We start from the raw sequence: 17,500 nt of genomic DNA on the forward strand, positions 1-17,500 counted from the left end.
TACCTGTGTGTTCTAAAGCCTAGACTCTGTAGTTTACCTGCGTGTTCTAAAGCCTAGGTTCTGTAGTTTACCTGTGTGTTCTAAAGCCTAGACTCTGTAGTTTACCTGCGTGTTCTAAAGCCTAGGTTCTGTAGTTTACCTGTGTGTTCTAAAGCCTAGACTCTGTAGTTTACCTGCGTGTTCTAAAGCCTAGGTTCTGTAGTTTACCTGCGTGTTCTAAAGCCTAGGTTCTGTAGTTTACCTGTGTGTTCTAAAGCCTAGGTTCTGTAGTTTACCTGCGTGTTCTAGAGCCTAGGTTCTGTAGTTTACCTGCGTGTTCTAGAGCCTAGGTTCTGTAGTTTACCTGCGTGTTCTAGAGCCTAGGTTCTGTAGTTTACCTGCGTGTTCTAAAGCCTAGGTTCTGTAGTTTACCTGCGTGTTCTAAAGCCTAGGTTCTGTAGTTTACCTGCGTGTTCTAGAGCCTAGGTTCTGTAGTTTACCTGCGTGTTCTAGAGCCTAGGTTCTGTAGTTTACCTGCGTGTTCTAGAGCCTAGGTTCTGTAGTTTACCTGCGTGTTCTAAAGCCTAGGTTCTGTAGTTTACCTGCGTGTTCTAAAGCCTAGGTTCTGTAGTTTACCTGCGTGTTCTAAAGCCTAGGTTCTGTAGTTTACCTGCGTGTTCTAAAGCCTAGGTTCTGTAGTTTACCTGCGTGTTCCAAAGCCTAGGTTCTGTAGTTTGATTTGATTTGATTTTATTAGGATCCCCATTAGCTGATGCAGAAACATCAGCTACTCTTCCTGGGGTCCACACAAGACATATACAAAAAAAGAAAAACATATAAAAAAAAAAAATATATATATAAATAAATAAAAAACAAAAATAAATAAATGTATACAAAGAAAAACAATCACAAAACATATAGGAACGAAACCATTAATACACAAAAAAACAAAAAACAAAAAGCATTTAAAAAAAAATATATAAAAATAGCAGGTCTCTAATCTCTGATGCGGACAGCAATTAGGTGTTGTTTCACATGTTTTTTGAACCCATTTTTATTCTGATTTTTAGAGATATGCCCTGGGAGGGAGTTCCATTCAACCATAGCTCTATACAACACTGTACGTTGTTTTGAATTTGTTTTGGCTTGTGGAATAGTGTAGTTTCCACTGGTGGCATGTCTAGTGGGGTATGTGTGTGCATTAGAACTGAGTGTGAGTTGCCTATACAAACAATCAGGGGTTTTAAGTACATTGATATTTTTCACAAATGAGAGAAGGGAAGCTTTTACCCTCTCATCTACTTTTAGCCAGAGGAGTTGGTCATGCATGTCGTTTATTTTAGCTCTCATTGTGCACTGAAGGGCAAGGCGAGCTGCTCTGTTCTGAGCCCGTTGTAGCTTCCCTAGATTAGTTTGTGTGGTACCTGACCAGACCACCGGGCAGTAATCTAAGTGTGATAACACTAAGGTTTGCAGGACCTGTTCGGTCAGATATGGTGTTAAAAAAGAAGAGCATCTCTTGACAACAGATATGTTTCTCCCCATTTTTTGCACCATTAAATCTATATGTCTTGTTTACCTGTGTGTTCCAAAGCCTAGGTTCTGTAGTTTACCTGTGTGTTCTAAAGCCTAGGTTCTGTAGTTTACCTGCGTGTTCCAAAGCCTAGGTTCTGTAGTTTACCTGCGTGTTCCAAAGCCTAGGTTCTGTAGTTTACCTGCGTGTTCTAAAGCCTAGGTTCTGTAGTTTACCTGCGTGTTCCAGAGCCTAGGTTCTGTAGTTTACCTGCGTGTTCTAGAGCCTAGGTTCTGTAGTTTACCTGCGTGTTCTAGAGCCTAGGTTCTGTAGTTTACCTGCGTGTTCTAAAGCCTAGGTTCTGTAGTTTACCTGCGTGTTCTAGAGCCTAGGTTCTGTAGTTTACCTGCGTGTTCCAGAGCCTAGGTTCTGTAGTTTACCTGCGTGTTCTAGAGCCTAGGTTCTGTAGTTTACCTGCGTGTTCTAGAGCCTAGGTTCTGTAGTTTACCTGCGTGTTCTAAAGCCTAGGTTCTGTAGTTTACCTGCGTGTTCTAGAGCCTAGGTTCTGTAGTTTACCTGTGTGTTCTAAAGCCTAGGTTCTGTAGTTTACCTGCGTGTTCTAGAGCCTAGGTTCTGTAGTTTACCTGTGTGTTCTAAAGCCTAGGTTCTGTAGTTTACCTGTGTGTTCTAAAGCCTAGGTTCTGTAGTTTACCTGCGTGTTCTAAAGCCTAGGTTCTGTAGTTTACCTGTGTGTTCTAGAGCCTAGGTTCTGTAGTTTACCTGTGTGTTCTAAAGCCTAGGTTCTGTAGTTTACCTGCGTGTTCTAAAGCCTAGGTTCTGTAGTTTACCTGCGTGTTCTAAAGCCTAGGTTCTGTAGTTTACCTGTGTGTTCTAGAGCCTAGGTTCTGTAGTTTACCTGCGTGTTCTAAAGCCTAGGTTCTGTAGTTTACCTGCGTGTTCTAAAGCCTAGGTTCTGTAGTTTACCTGCGTGTTCTAAAGCCTAGGTTCTGTAGTTTACCTGCGTGTTCTAAAGCCTAGGTTCTGTAGTTTACCTGCGTGTTCTAGAGCCTAGGTTCTGTAGTTTACCTGCGTGTCCTTCCAGGTGGTGATGAGGCTAATCTCCAGCTCAATCTGGGTCTGATGCTCCTCGTCGATCTGAAACAGAAAGTTCATTTAAATTAAATTCAAATCACTTCATTCGTCCTCCATGTGTGTGACTACTCAGCTGTATGTGTTTCAAACACGTAGAGCAGGGGTGTCCAAACTACGGCCCGTGGGCAATTTGCGGCCAGCGGCAGGCTTTTTATTGGCCCGCGGCCGATTTTAATTTTTTTTAAATATTTTTTTTTTTTTTTTTTGTTGTTAATCCACTAGTGCAGGGGTGTCAAAACTGATTTATTGGCCCGCAGCACATTTAAAAAATATAATGTAATATGGCGCTTTTAGTTTTTAAATAATTTAAATGCATTCATTATATTACAGAGAAATACATCTCATAAAAGAAAATGAGCAACAAGCCCATCCCAGAGGACCCTGCATAATATTTTATTTTAAATTAATATTATTATGGAAAATCCATGTGTCCTTCTTCAATAGCTCCAAATTCATCTGACACAGTGTCTCTAAATTATTTTTTCACACAAAATTCTTCAGATTAAGCCTCTTGATTTTACTCTCAAAGTGCACCAGATTCATGCATTTCACTTTAAAAAGTTAAAAAAATATCCCGGGGGGGCATACCCCCGGACCCTCCTAGAAAGGTCAAGAACTCGGCTGGCTACTATCTTCACCCACCGGGACATTGGAGGCAATAGCAGAAACACTGGGTGTCTGAAGGCATCTAACAATAGTCTATGATTTGGGCAGCGCTAACATTGGAGAGGGGCCCCCCTAATCAATTCTGCTTAGGGCCCCATGAAGGCTTGGGCCGGCTCTGAGGGGAAATGTGTCTGTTTAATATGCAAGGAAAGTGTTGCCGTGAAGAAGAATTACAATTTAAGAAGACACTATGAAACTAAACATCAGAGCAGCTACATGTCCTGATAAATGTGTTATTTTTGCCAAGTGGCCCGGCCCTTCGAAAGATTTTTCTTTAGGCTATGTGGCCCTCAGTGAAAAAAGTTTGGACACCCCTGACGTAGAGGTAGTTGGCTGTCCAACTGCTTTTCCGAACCAAACCGAACCACACACTTAACCAGGCTATACTGAACCATACCCAGTGTAAACCAGGCTATAGTGAACCATCTGTGTGTGTACTGACCTCAAATACCAGGCTACACACACACACACACACACACACACACACACACACACACACACACACACACACACACACAGAGACAGATACTGTATATATAATGTACCATACTGAACCATACCCAGTGTAAACCAGGCTATAGTGAACCATACCCAGTGTAAACCAGGCTATACTGAACCATACTGAACCATCTGTGTGTGTACTGACCTCAAACACGTAGAGGTAGTTGTCTATGAGGTCCTCCACAATCTTCACCTCACTGGCTCCTTTCCCGAACCACATACTAAACCAGGTTACACACACTCACTCACTCACTCACTCACTCACTCACTCACTCACTCACTCACTCACTCACTCACTCACTCACTCACTCACTCACTCACTCACTCACTCACTCACTCACTCACTCACTCACTCACAGGCTATACTGTACCATACTGAACCATGCTCAGTGTAAACCAGGCTATACTGAACCATACCCAGTGTAAACCAGGCTATAGTGAACCATACCCAGTGTGAACCAGGCTATTCACCTTATGTAGCCCCGCCCCTTTTTACACTTCCGGTTCGAGTGAGATTGTTAAGGTTCTTCCGGTTCAACCACAGCGGAAAACAAGAAGTACAAACAGCGAAAAACAAAGACGCAAATTTGAAGTTTAGGGAATAACAAATCGTTTAAAAGATTGATCTACACTCAAAATAGTTAAATATTGTTTACCTAGCTGACATGGCTAGCCCAGTTACAGCGTGGGAGCATACTAGTTATACGCTAGTGCGATCAGACGGTGTTAAAATATTGCACCCTTCGAGGATCGGCAACGGCTGGGAGGATGATTTGCGAAAGTGGCCAGAGATCAGTTATGGGGATATTTTTAATTATTTTGTGCTGTCCCTTGGAGTTGATGGAAGTATCATGAAAAATTACAAGAGCACTGAAGCCTACCAATACCTCCACAGTGGTAAAGTGGGCCGTATTTTACTACACCAAGTCAATGAGGATCTGGTATTTCTGAAGGCTGATGTTCAGCCCAGTCAGTCCAGCAGTCCAGTGCACTTTCCCTGGGTACTGGTGACAAGCCTGGGAGCAGTGGAGACAGCAGGGTGCTCCTGCATCGCTGGCCTGGGGAAGTCATGCAGCCACGCAGCTTCAATTTTGCGGAAGGTAATAAAGTATAATGTTTTATTTATTGTACATGCAATGATTGTCAAGCATACACGGGAATAGTGCTCTGTTTGAAACTGTAAACTCAAGTCACATTAGCTGATTATCTTTGTATAGCCTACGTAGGCCTATGTGGTTAATAAAGTAAAAGAAAAATAGTAGCTGTATTTTACGTTGCGTTCAAACTATCTATGTTTCAAACAAGCCCTTTTTAACAATTGACCTGACAACTACATGTATTAGAGTCTAGCTGTATCACTCCACACTTAGATCATCAAGAAAATAACTATATGTGTTAACACAACCTCAATCTTGTCGAAAAATAGAAACATTACAGGAAGACTATTGACTAGAATAAAATGTATTTAATGTAATTATTGTTTATCTTTATCTTATTCTACTTTATTTTATTATTATCGTTCCTATTGCACCGTGGGTCGATCCTTATGCCTGCATATTTTAAGAATTGATAATAAAGCTGACTTGACTCTTGATGTAGCCTTGTATATGAAATGTTTGCAGCTAATCCAGTTAAAAAGCATTCAACAGTTCATATTCAAACAATAGAATAAGATGTGACTGTAATGTGGGTAATGCTAACATGTTTTTTGTGTATCACAGATCTGCTAGAGTGACAATCATGGAGAATATGTAAGTATCTAGTCAAATCTCATATTGGCAGAGGAGGAAGAAGGTAAGTACAATGTATGGAGTCAAGGTAAGTAATATCAAATCATATTTACATAAAAACTTGCTATATCCTTGAGTTGTTTCTGTTTATTTGATAGTAGCCAAATCAGTTGCACAGATTGGTGTTAACATTTCAGCTATTAAGAAAAAATGGCTGGAGATGTCACAGTAAGTACAAGTCTAATTATATCTCATGGATCGAAAGTAAGTTTATAATCTGAATATTTAGATGTCTGGGTTTTTTTTATCTGAAAGATTTAGAATTGCTGTATATCGGTCCAATCACTAGAATGCTGCTTGAAAAATGTCTTTGTTTTATTCTAACTGTTACTGCCTCTGTCTCAGGTCCAGAATGCTGTGTCCCAGAGGCTCACGGGTATATCATGCACAGATGAGCAACGTAACTGGAATGCTGGAACGCAGAGGAATCTTGCCCCCAAGCGGCTGGCAGAAATACATTTTTTACACCACATGGCCACTGACCAACTTCAGCACCCAGATGTAAGGGCACAATGTCCACCTCTGCCGCCCACCCCTGCATTTCCTTCCCATGAGAAGTTGAGGGAAGGCCAGAGCCACCTGAAGTTCCCTGTAGGATCACTATTGCACACATGTTTCAATGCTCAGCTTAGCTCAGAGCTATCCCAGCCAGATTCTCTTCAACATGGGGAGCATGCTGTACCAACCACCTGTCTAAAGTGTCTGTCTTTTTACACTACTTTCATTGCACTTGACCTGAGCAAATGTTCAACACTCGATAGCATAACCAGAGATCAAAGTGCCTCACACCTGTGGCATGATGCTCGTAAAATACGCATCACCGCTAGCTCTGCAAAGAGGGTTCCACTCAGAGCCAGTCCGGAGAAGTTCCTGCAAGAGCACCTGTATCCGAGGTTCCATGGGAATGCAGCTACACGTTATGGGAAGGAGAGTGAGCTGGTTGCTTCCACGTGGCTCGAAGGCTGTGGCTACTCTGTTAGTCACAGAGGCACAGTGGTCAGTGCTGAAGAGCCATGGCTGTCAGCAAGCCCTGACGGAGTGTTGAACACAGAGGAACTGTTGGAGATTAAGTGTCCAGTCTTGGGGAAATCCTTTGAATCTCTGGAAAATCTCTTCAGCAGCAAGACCTCTGATGTGAAGATGGTTGACGGGGCTTATAAACTCCGACCACATGGGCCACGAGGCTACTACATGCAGATGCAGCTTGGAATGTTCTGCACAGGGCTGACGGCATCGAAGCTGCTCATCTGGACCCCATCCCAGCAAGTCCTTCTGAGTGTAGAATATGATGGAGATTTCTGTGCAGAAGTTGTGCAACGGCTTAAGGCTTTCTATTTCAGATGCATGCTGCCATATATTGTAGAGGAATTTCAAGCGGACAGATTGTTGCTAAGCGATAGGTACAAGCAGCTTTGTCAGTAACTCAACATCTAACTGTTTGCTTTAAGTGGTAAACATTTATATCTAGCTGTATATTCATCTATACTAGTAATAAGCCAACATTCATCTATAGTAGTAATAAGCCAACATTCATCTATAGTAGTAAATAAGCCAACATTCATCTTTATTGGTAATAAGCCAACATTCATCTATAGTAGTAATAAGCCAACATTCATCTATAGTAGTAAATAAGCCAACATTCATCTTTATTGGTAATAAGCCAACATTTATATCAAACTGTACATTAATCTGTTGTAGTAATAAGTAAACATATTCTATATCTAACTGTACATTAATCTGGTGAACTAATAAGTAAACATATTCTATATCTAACTGTAGTAATAAGTAAACATTCTATATCTAACTGTACATTAATCTGTTGTAGTAATAAGTAAACATATTCTATATCTAACTGTAGTAATAAGTAAACATATTCTATATCTAACTGTAGTAATAAGTAAACATATTCTATATCTAACTGTACATTAATCTGTTGTAGTAATAAGTAAACATATTCTATATCTAACTGTACATTAATCTGGTGAACTAATAAGTAAACATTCTATATCTAACTGTACATTTTTTACATCTCACTTTCATCTCTTTTAATCTTACTCAGCATCATCGTGAATCATGTCACCCCGCAAGTTGCAAAGAGCAGCACAAATTCTCAGTACTTTGTCCATTTTAGGTGCAAATGTAATTGGCACAACCTGTGAGAGGATCCTGAAGTGCTTCAATCGGCAAATTATCCTCTCAACGTGGACTCTAACATTGGCAATTCTTCTTGTACTGGTGGTGTCTTCATCCGATAATTGTGCCCCTCTTCTTGTGAATGCCGGTATGGTTAGCTTCACCTTCCTTTCCCCGAGCAGATCTTGGATGGTGAAGCCTCTGTCGGCCATGACTTCGTCTCCTGGGCGAATGTACTCCAGGAACCCTGAGTTGTTTGTAATAAACTTGTCGCTACACCGACCTCCATACGCTGGCGAGATAAACATTATAAGGCCACAGGGTGCAATTGCCACCATGAACTTCACAGTATTCTGTGCATAGTAGTGGCTGTATGACTCTCCCCGGGAATCAAGATTCCTTGCCTTCTGGAGGGGGATCTCTGAGCAGTCTATTATGCACGTGGTGGCTGGATAGTGCTCTTTGAAGCATTGCGGCATTGTAGCGCGAATGGTTTCCCTTGGAAGCCATGGGATGTAGTCTCTTAGATGTTCCTCCATCAGATCAATCCAGTAGCTGACCACTCTACTGACTACACTCTGAGAGGCTCCAAATCTTTCAGCCAAGTCACCCTGGAGCAAATTAAGCCTCAACTTCATCAGAGTCATGAGGAGCTGGTCTGTTTGGTTGATCTGGAAGCAGCCTTTGTAGAAGGTTTGAAGGTGTTTTGCTACAGAATGAAAACCACCCAGGGACAAGCCTGTGTAGAGCAGGGCAAGCGCTTCAGTCCTCAGCAGAGATGAGTAGATGGGTTCAGCAGCACATTGTGTTCCCTTGTCAGCAGTGGTGGGCAAAGGAATCAGGGGCAGAGTTGCGCTATAGATATGGTCACCAAGTGACCGGTCCTCCCACTGGGTCATCACATCTTTCCTGGGGTTCGGCTCATCATGGTCCATGGCTTCATGCTCCGTGGCTTCATGCTCAGTACTACTAGGTACTTCATTTTCATCTAGTGAAATGGAAAAAAAGTATTTCAATAATATGTAACCTGAAAACAAATAAAAGAATGTTTCCACTGGATACTTTTGTGAATGAGAATTTTTCAATTACATGTCCACAATTAACTGACAAGAGTATGTGGTCATTATAGGTATACGCCTATATACAGGCCTATATAAATCCTTTCTTAATAATGTTTAAGCTGGCTATTCTGTCTGTACATGCTTTGTTTGATGATGATGTTCTGACTGTGACTATATGTCATCTGTTGTTTTTAAATGATTGTCTGTAACTAGCTGTGCTGCTGCCTGTCTTGGCCAGGACTCTCTTGTAAAAGACATTTTTAATCTCAATGAGACTTCAACTGGTTAAATAAAGGTTAAACAAAAAATAGAATACCGACAGGCATAGCATATATTTCTTCTTAATAAAATGTTAAATGATAGCACTTTATCACAGTTTTTTTTATTTTTATATTATTGTTACAAAATGTTACTTTTATCCAACCAGTAGGCTATAACAGAAGATCGTATTTGATATGTTGACAATGACATACCTGATTGTCTGAGTAGCACCCGGCGTGGTGTCCTCAATGGAACTTCATAGCCAAGCCACTTCTCCGGGTAGGGATGCTCTCCACTTGGCTTCTTATCCACAAAGTGGAAGGAGCACACAAAAGGGCGCTTTGGGGGTTTCTTTAGGTTTAACGCCTTCAGCCAGAGTCTCAGTGCTTCATCTCCCTTCGGCGGTGGGTGAAGATCGTATGGGGATCCGCAGGTACACTCGGACCGAAGCTGAGACCGATGTATAACACATTCCTGCTGTAGAAACTCCCGTCTTTTCTTCCAATTATTATGGCAGCCTTTGACTGAACATATGATGCTCGACATGACAAGACAACAAACAAAATAATAGCTAGCTAAACTAATAAACAGTAGAGTAGACTAGACTCTTCAAACACTTCCTACATAAAAACTCACATCAAACTGCTACTAAATACTTTCTTCAAACTGCTTCAAAATTATACTAAATCACTTTTTCAACAAACCGCTTCTAGATCACTTTCAAAATTACGCTACTTTCACTCCCAATACACTGCTACAAAGCACCAACCGCTACTTTGCGCGACAACCGGAAGCCCGTACACATTTGGAACGGCTCCGCTATCCTCCATGGTTACGTTCCAGAATAAGGTGAATAGTGAACCATACTCAGTGTAAACCAGGCTATACTGAACCATACTGTACCATCTGTGTGTGTACTGACCTCAAACACGTAGAGGTAGTTGTCTATGAGGTCTTCCACAATCTTCACCTCACTGGCTCCTTTCCCGAACCACATACTAAACCAGGTTACACACACACACACACACACACACACTCACTCACTCACTCACTCACTCACTCACTCACTCACTCACTCACTCACTCACTCACTCACTCACTCACTCACTCACTCACTCACTCACTCACTCACTCACTCACAGGCTATACTGTACCATACTGAACCATGCTCAGTGTAAACCAGGCTATACTGTACCATACTGAACCATACCCAGTGTAAACCAGGCTATACTGAACCATACTGAACCATCTGTGTGTGTACTAACCTCAAACACGTAGAGGTAGTTGTCTATGAGGTCTTCCACAATCTTCACCTCGCTGGCTCCTTTCCCGTCCGTCTGGAACAGGCTCGGGGCAAACAGCAGGGAAAGGTTTTTAGTGCACATCTGGTTCAGGTCTGCACACTTCTGCACTCTGGAAATAGAAGAGGATTGGTTTGATTTGTGTGTGTGTGTGTGTGTGTGTGTGTGTGTGTGTGTGTGTGTGTGTGTGTGTGTGTGGGTGTGTGTGTGTGTCTGTGTGTGTGTGTGTGTGTGTGTGTGTGTGTGTGTGTGTGTGTGTGTGTGTGTGTGTGTGTGTGTGTGTAGGTGTGTGTGTGTGTGTGTGTGTGTGTGTGTGTGTGTGTGTGTGTGTGTGTGTGTGTGTGTGTGTGTGTGTGTGTGGGGCCTTACAAAAATGCCTCCCACCCAGTCAGAAGTGCAGATGGGAACACACTGCACACAGAGAAAACAGAGATCCTCACACGCTGGGCAGAATACTACCAAGATCTTCTGAACAAAAACACGCAAACTGACCCTAACCTGCTCAATGAACTCCCTGATCTACCATTCATTCAGGAGCTGGACGCTCCCCCTTCCCATGCTGAAGTCAAGACATCCATTGATAGCCTTAAAAACAACAAGGCAACTGGACCTGATGGCTTACCCGCAGAAATACTTAAGTATGGCGGTGATGCCATCATAAATAACATCCACGCCATCATCACAATCATCTGGGTTAGTAAATGCGTCCCACAACAGTGGAAAGACGCTGACATCACAAACATCTACAAAAAGAAGGGTGACGCGGCTGTGTGTGGAAACAGCCGCGGAATTTCACTGCTCTCTGCAGCGGGCAAAGTCCTTACAAGGCTCATGCTGTTTCGGCTCCTTGTACACATTGCCGAGGATGTTTTACCTGAAACACAATGTGGTTTTAGAAAGCAGAGAAGTACCATTGACATGCTCTTTGTAGCAAGGCAGCTGCAAGAAAAGTGTCGAGAACACCACAAACCACTTTATATGGTCTTTGTCGACTTAACAAAGGCCTTTGATACAGTCAACAGGCCACTTCTCTGGAGCATCCTGGAGAAATTTGGCTGCCCTCCGACCTTCCTTGCAGTTCTAACAGCCCTCCATGATGGGGCTATGGCACGCGTCATCAGTGGAGGTGGGAAATCTGACCCCTTCACAGTAGGTTCGGGTGTCAGGCAGGGCTGTGTTATTGCCCCCATACTCTTTAACCTCTTCCTAGCCGGTGTTATGAAGACTTCCGCCCATTTGCTCTTGCCGGATGCCGGGATCCCCATCAAATATCGCCTCGATGGTAATTTATTCAACCTCAGACGCCTCCAAGCAAAAACCAAAGTGACAAAAGAAATCATCCGTGATCTGCAGTATGCAGATGATGCTGCCTATGTCAGCTGTTCACCTGAACACCTGCAGCACACCCTAAACACCCTAGCCGACACATACAACCGTGCCGGTCTTACTATCAATACATCCAAAACTGAGGTTTTAATAATGCGGGATCCTCCTCAAGACCCCGTCACATTCCATATTAACAACCAACAACTCAAGACCGTCCCACACTTTCCATATTTAGGCTCCATAGTCACAGACACTGGTGACATTACCAACGAAGTCCACAGAAGAATCAGCCTAGCATCTGCCTCCTTTGGAAGACTGAACAGCAGAGTCTTTCATAACAGGGACCTAACAATACATACCAAAATGTGTGTTTACAAAGCAATATGCTTATCTATCCTTCTGTATGGCTGTGAGGCGTGGGTTCCATATAGGAAACATCTCAGTAAACTGGAATCATTCCATACAGGCTGCCTTCAGCGCATACTGGGACTGAAGTGGTGGCACAGGATCCCAAAAACTGAACTTTATGAACGCGCTAACATCGAGCCCCTGGAAGTCTTGCTTTTCCAAAAACAGCTGCGCTGGGCAGGACATGTAATCCGCATGCCTCAGGATAGGCTACCCCGAAAGGTCCTATACGGAGAGATCCCAGACAGCAGTAGGTCAGCAGGAGGTCAGCGCAAGAGATACAAAGATCACTTGAAAACTTCTCTTAAGTTGTGTGGCATCCAACCACTAGTGCTGGAGACATTGGCCTCTGACCGACATCAATGGAGTGTATCCTGTCACAAAGGCTCTGTAACCTACGCAACTCAATTAAAAAACAAAGCAGCAGCAAAGCGGGTACTACGTCATCAACCACCCGCTACGCAAGGGGAATTCTGCTGTGATGTATGTAACCGAATTTGCGGATCACGAATAGGACTGCACAGCCACAGACGAACCCATCAGAAGTAGCCAAGAGCCATGGACTTTTTGATTCTTCTGATTCTTCATCCTCAAGGGCATAAATGTGACGTCATCGTCGAAATCGACGGACAACTTAAGAAGAAGAGAAGTGTGTGTGTGTAGGTGTGTGTGTGTGTGTGTGTGTGTGTGTGTCTCAGCCTGCAAGAGCGAGGTGAAGAGATTGTTCTGTTTTTTTATAGACAGCAAAGTGCAATTTAAGTTAAATCAAGCTCCATGTCGTCCATGTTAAAATGTTGGTTTGTCTGGTTGTGTTTGTGGTCTGCACCCTTCGGCTCCCTGGGAGAGGGAGGGTGGGAGGATACATGTTTTAAAACGATGTCATGTGAATTGATTTGCTTAGATTTTAGGTCTTTTAACTTTGTCCTTGTGTGTTTGTCTGTAACTATGTGTGGCCCTTGAATGGGTTTTCTCCTGGGTATATAAAATAAAAAAGAGGTTTATTTGTGGTATAATAAAAGTTTTTAGTAAAAATGTGCATTTGTCACCAACAATTACAGCAGCAGTTGTTGGTGATGAAAGCCAGTCCCAGGCTCCTTTCAACAATGCAATATAGAAGAAGTGTGTGTGTGTGTGTGTGTGTGTGTGTGTGTGTGTGTGTGTGTGTGTGTGTCTGTCTGTCTGTCTGTCTGTCTGTCTGTCTGTGTCTTTCTGTGTGTCTGTATGTGTACCTGTCTGTCTGCCTGTCTACCTGTCTGTCTGTCTGTCTGTCTGCCTGTATGTCTGTCTGTCTGTCTGCCTGTCTGTCTGTCTGTCTGCCTGTCTGTCTGCCTGTGTGTCTGCCTGTCTGTCTGTCTGTCTGCCTGTGTGTCTGTCTGTCTGTCTGTCTGTCTGTCTGTCTGTCTGTCTGTCTGTCTGTCTGTCTGTCTGTCTGTCTGCCTTTCTGTCTGTCTGTCTGTCTGTCTGTCTGCCTGTCTGTCTGTCTGTCTGTCTGTCTGTCTGTCTGTCTGTCTGCCTGTCTGTCTGTCTGTCTGTCTGCCTGTCTGTCTGTCTGTCTGTCTGTCTGTCTGTCTGTCTGTCTGTCTGTCTGCCTGCCTGCCTGCCTGCCTGCCTGCCTGTATGTCTGTCTGTCTGTCTGTCTGTCTGTCTGTCTGCCTGCATGTCTGTCTGTCTGCCTGCCTGTCTGTCTGTCTCTCTGTCTGTCTGTCTGTCTGCCTGCCTGCCTGCCTGCCTGCCTGCCTGCCTGCCTGCCTGCCTGCCTGCCTGCCTGCCTGCCTGCCTGTCTGTCTGTCTGTCTGTCTGTCTGTGTACCTGTACAGGTGGCTGATGAGAGCAGCCAGTGTGGTCCTGTTGACTCGTGGAAGGCTCCTGATGATTTCTTTGTATCGATCTAAACGATGACTCTTCTGAGGGATTTCTGGAGGAGAAAACAGGATCAACATTAAAGGAATACTTCACCCATACGGAACCGGCGTTCTATCATTATAAAATCACTATTATAATATAATGAATGAGGTTTTTCTTCCCTCAGTCTTCCCTCAGTCTTCCCTTGGCCCAGCTGTCCTGTTAATCCTAACCTTACATTTTCCCATGTGTGATGTCACACATGGGAAAATGTAGGGTTAGACAGTGAGACCGTAAAACATTCTTTCTGCCTTTTCTCAGGCTAGGATGAACCGATTTCTAAAATGTTTTGCACATTTATACTTCATAGGATCTCAGAGTTCAATACACCTTCATATAGATAGATAGATATATACTTTATTATCTCCACCAATGAAGTAGGTCTTTAACTCCACCAATGAAGTAGGTCTTTAACTCACTAGCAGCGTCTTGCCACAGCGGGTGAAGGTCTGCCATGAAGATGTGGTCGTCTATCTCCCTGAAGAATCTATGGAGAGAAAATCACACAATAAGTTTGTTGTATTATTATTATTATTGAATAAGTGTTTATTCAAAGAATAGCTGTTCCAAGATAATAATACAAATAATAATAATAAATCAAAAAAAAAGAAACACAATCAACAAACTTAAAGGCCTACTTCACCGGTTTGAATATGAAGGTGTATTGAATTCTGAGATCCTATGTAGTATAAATGTGCAAAAAAAATTGAAATTGGTTCATCCTAGCCTGAGAAAAGGCAGAAAGAGTGTTTTTTTAACCCTATATTAATCTTACTGTGACATCACAGTAAGATAAATATAGGGTTAAAAACAAACCTTACTTTGTAAATATTACTGTGATGTCTTTTACTGTGACATCACAGTAATATTTACAAAGTAATTTTTTTTTTAACCCTATATTTATCTTACTGTGATGTCACAGTAAGATTAATATAGGGTTAAAAAAAAAACTCTTTCTGCCTTTTCTCAGGCTAGGATGAACCAATTTAAAAATGTTTTGCACATTTATACTACATAGGATCTCAGAATTCAATACACCTTCATATTCAAACCGGTGAAGTAGGCCTTTAAGCAGCGCACACACTTCATAATCAACAAACACACACATCACACTCATACACATTACATAATCCAGCAACACACACATTTGCAACAACAATATTCAACACACAAGTAATCGTTTTTAAAGTGCTTTGTGAATTGCTTCAATCACAAAGTGCATCTCAAACCTGAAGAATCTATGGAGAGAAAATCAGACATCTGGGCATAAGACAAGGGACAGGGAGTAACCGGTCTGCATAAGCATTCATTAGGAGTGCTGTGTGAGGTTTAGGATGGCAGGGGAGACAGAATAGAGTATTGCTATAGTAAGTAAGTAAGTAAGTAAGTAAAATGTTTTGATATAGCGCTTTTCACAGACAGGGTCACAAAGTACTTTACAATGTGCATAGAACATTAAAACATAGTAAAACACTAGTAAATACGTCTAAGAATAAAAATTATTAAAAAATGTTGAGGAAATCTATTTCTCTATGATTGTATAACATATTAATGCTAGTCATTCTATTCACCTCACATTTTACTGTACATCATTTTAAATGCATTAATGTCCATAGGCCTGGTTAACTAGTGCAATAGACCACGTGCAATAGAGCAGTGTGCAATAAACTCAGGCACTTTTTCTCGCACATTCCTCGCACTTTAAATTGTCCGAATGTTTTTATGTCCTGGAATTACCGTGTGATGTTCTTGTTGTTTTAGCTTTGTCCAATGTGTAGGCCAAGGTTTTACTGTGTTTTTACTGTGTCATAGTGTTGTTGTCTACTGGTTAAGCAAAATGTAGCACAATGCCCAAGACAAATTTCCTTAACAGGACAATAAAGTTTACCCTGACCCCTGACCCTGACCCTGACCCTGAACTCTGGTGTACAACACTGTGGTAAACATGTTTTTACTCTTATTGCTTGAAGAAGTAAAACTGCCTCGTAAGGAATTTTGGCACACAGATACTGGGAAGCAAGATGCGAACACACACATATGTTCAAGGTCGAGGACTTCTTGCACTCCAATCATTTTTATTATCAGTGTAATTAAAACTCATCCCCCATATTTTCCAGAAACTCAAGGACCTGGACACACAAACCTAGTGTGTTTTCGCACACACCATCTTCACTACATATAATCTCTGTACACTGTTCATTTCGTTGTCTCAATCACGTGAGCTACACTTGTGATACATGTTGATTCCCTTGCATTTGCTGTTGCAAGTAAAACCTTCACCTGCTTTTGAAGAAGCCTGACTCAGATTCTTTAACAAAAAACACAACAGATAAGGCCAAGGCAAAAAAAGTGAGTCTTAAACTGGTCAACTTTACAGGGTTCCAGGTTCCATTCATTCACACACTAGTAAAGGCTAGTAGTTGATTATTCCAGAGATACAGGTATAATATTTTCTCTCATCACACCTCTGTGAGTGAGTGAGTGTGTCTCTGTGTTTGCGTGCGTGTGTGAGCGTGCTTCTATGCTTCTGTGTGTGCTTCTGTGTGTGCTTCTGTGTGTGCTTCTGTGTGTGCTTCTGTGTGTGCTTCTGCGTGCGTGCTTCTGTGCGTGCGCGTGTGTGCGTGTGTGTGTGTGTGTTTATGTTATTTTTCTCTCATCACACCTCTTGAGCACGTCAGTCACGTCCTCGATCCAGTGGTCTCCGATTCGCAGCTTCACGTTACGCGCGTCACGGCGAAACTCATCCATCAGAAGTTTGATCCGCGACTTCGCTCCGTTCTTTCTGTAGATTCCCTCATGACCCAGGCCTACAGGGTAACACACACACACACACACACACACACACAGAGGCACGCACACACACACACACAGAGGCACGCACACACACACACACACACAGAGGCACGCACACACACACACACACACACACAGAGGCACGCACACAGAGGCACGCACACACACACACACACACACACACACACACACACACACACACACACACACACACACACAATAAAAACACAGAAGCACACACACACACAACGTTAGCTAGGCGTAACATTCAGGAACACACACACACACACTCACACACACACACACACACACACACAGAGACACACACAGAGGCACGCACACACACACACACACACACACACACACACACACACACACACATCATACCTTACCCACTGAGCTACGGGCACCCCTTCCATTTGTATTATAAACACCCTAACCCAAATTTCAGGAGACCTTTTTTTTAATCGTTCGAAATATTTAGAACGATTATCAAGCGATGCTAGGTGGCTATGCTAGATGCTAAGCTACGTACCGTACTGAGTGATGAATGCTATGCTAGGTGCGATGCTAGGTGCTATGCTAGGTGGCTATGCTAGATGCTAAGCTACGTACCATACTGAGTGAAAAATGCTATGCTATGCGCTAAGCTACGTACCATACTGAGTGATGAATGCTATGCTATGCGCTAAGCTACGTACCATACTGAGTGAT

General features: G+C 42.7%; 2 protein-coding genes across 2 annotated transcripts in view; both read right to left on the minus strand.

Annotated features, from left to right (window-relative positions):
- LOC307270997 (arf-GAP with Rho-GAP domain, ANK repeat and PH domain-containing protein 3-like) overlaps positions 1 to 17,500 on the minus strand; it is a gene marked incomplete at its 3' end in the record, with an annotated part of 64,716 nt that overhangs the window by 24,859 nt on the left and 22,357 nt on the right. Inside the window, 5 exon segments of the mRNA XM_080054883.1 lie at positions 2,579 to 2,647; positions 10,322 to 10,469; positions 13,901 to 14,006; positions 14,413 to 14,480; positions 16,656 to 16,800. Of these exon segments, the coding sequence (XP_079911009.1) occupies positions 2,579 to 2,647; positions 10,322 to 10,469; positions 13,901 to 14,006; positions 14,413 to 14,480; positions 16,656 to 16,800 (536 nt within the window).
- Positions 7,653 to 10,053, minus strand: LOC307271001 (uncharacterized protein; the record flags this gene model as incomplete). Its single annotated transcript, XM_080054887.1, has 3 exons — positions 7,653 to 8,722; positions 9,269 to 9,580; positions 9,960 to 10,053. The coding sequence occupies 3 exons, from the start codon at positions 10,051 to 10,053 to the stop codon at positions 7,653 to 7,655; spliced, it is 1,476 nt and encodes a 491-aa protein (XP_079911013.1).

Source organism: Ammodytes marinus (genome assembly GCF_949987685.1).
Source record: "Ammodytes marinus genome assembly, contig: scaffold_96, whole genome shotgun sequence".
NCBI classification, from domain to species: Eukaryota; Metazoa; Chordata; class Actinopteri; order Uranoscopiformes; family Ammodytidae; genus Ammodytes; species Ammodytes marinus.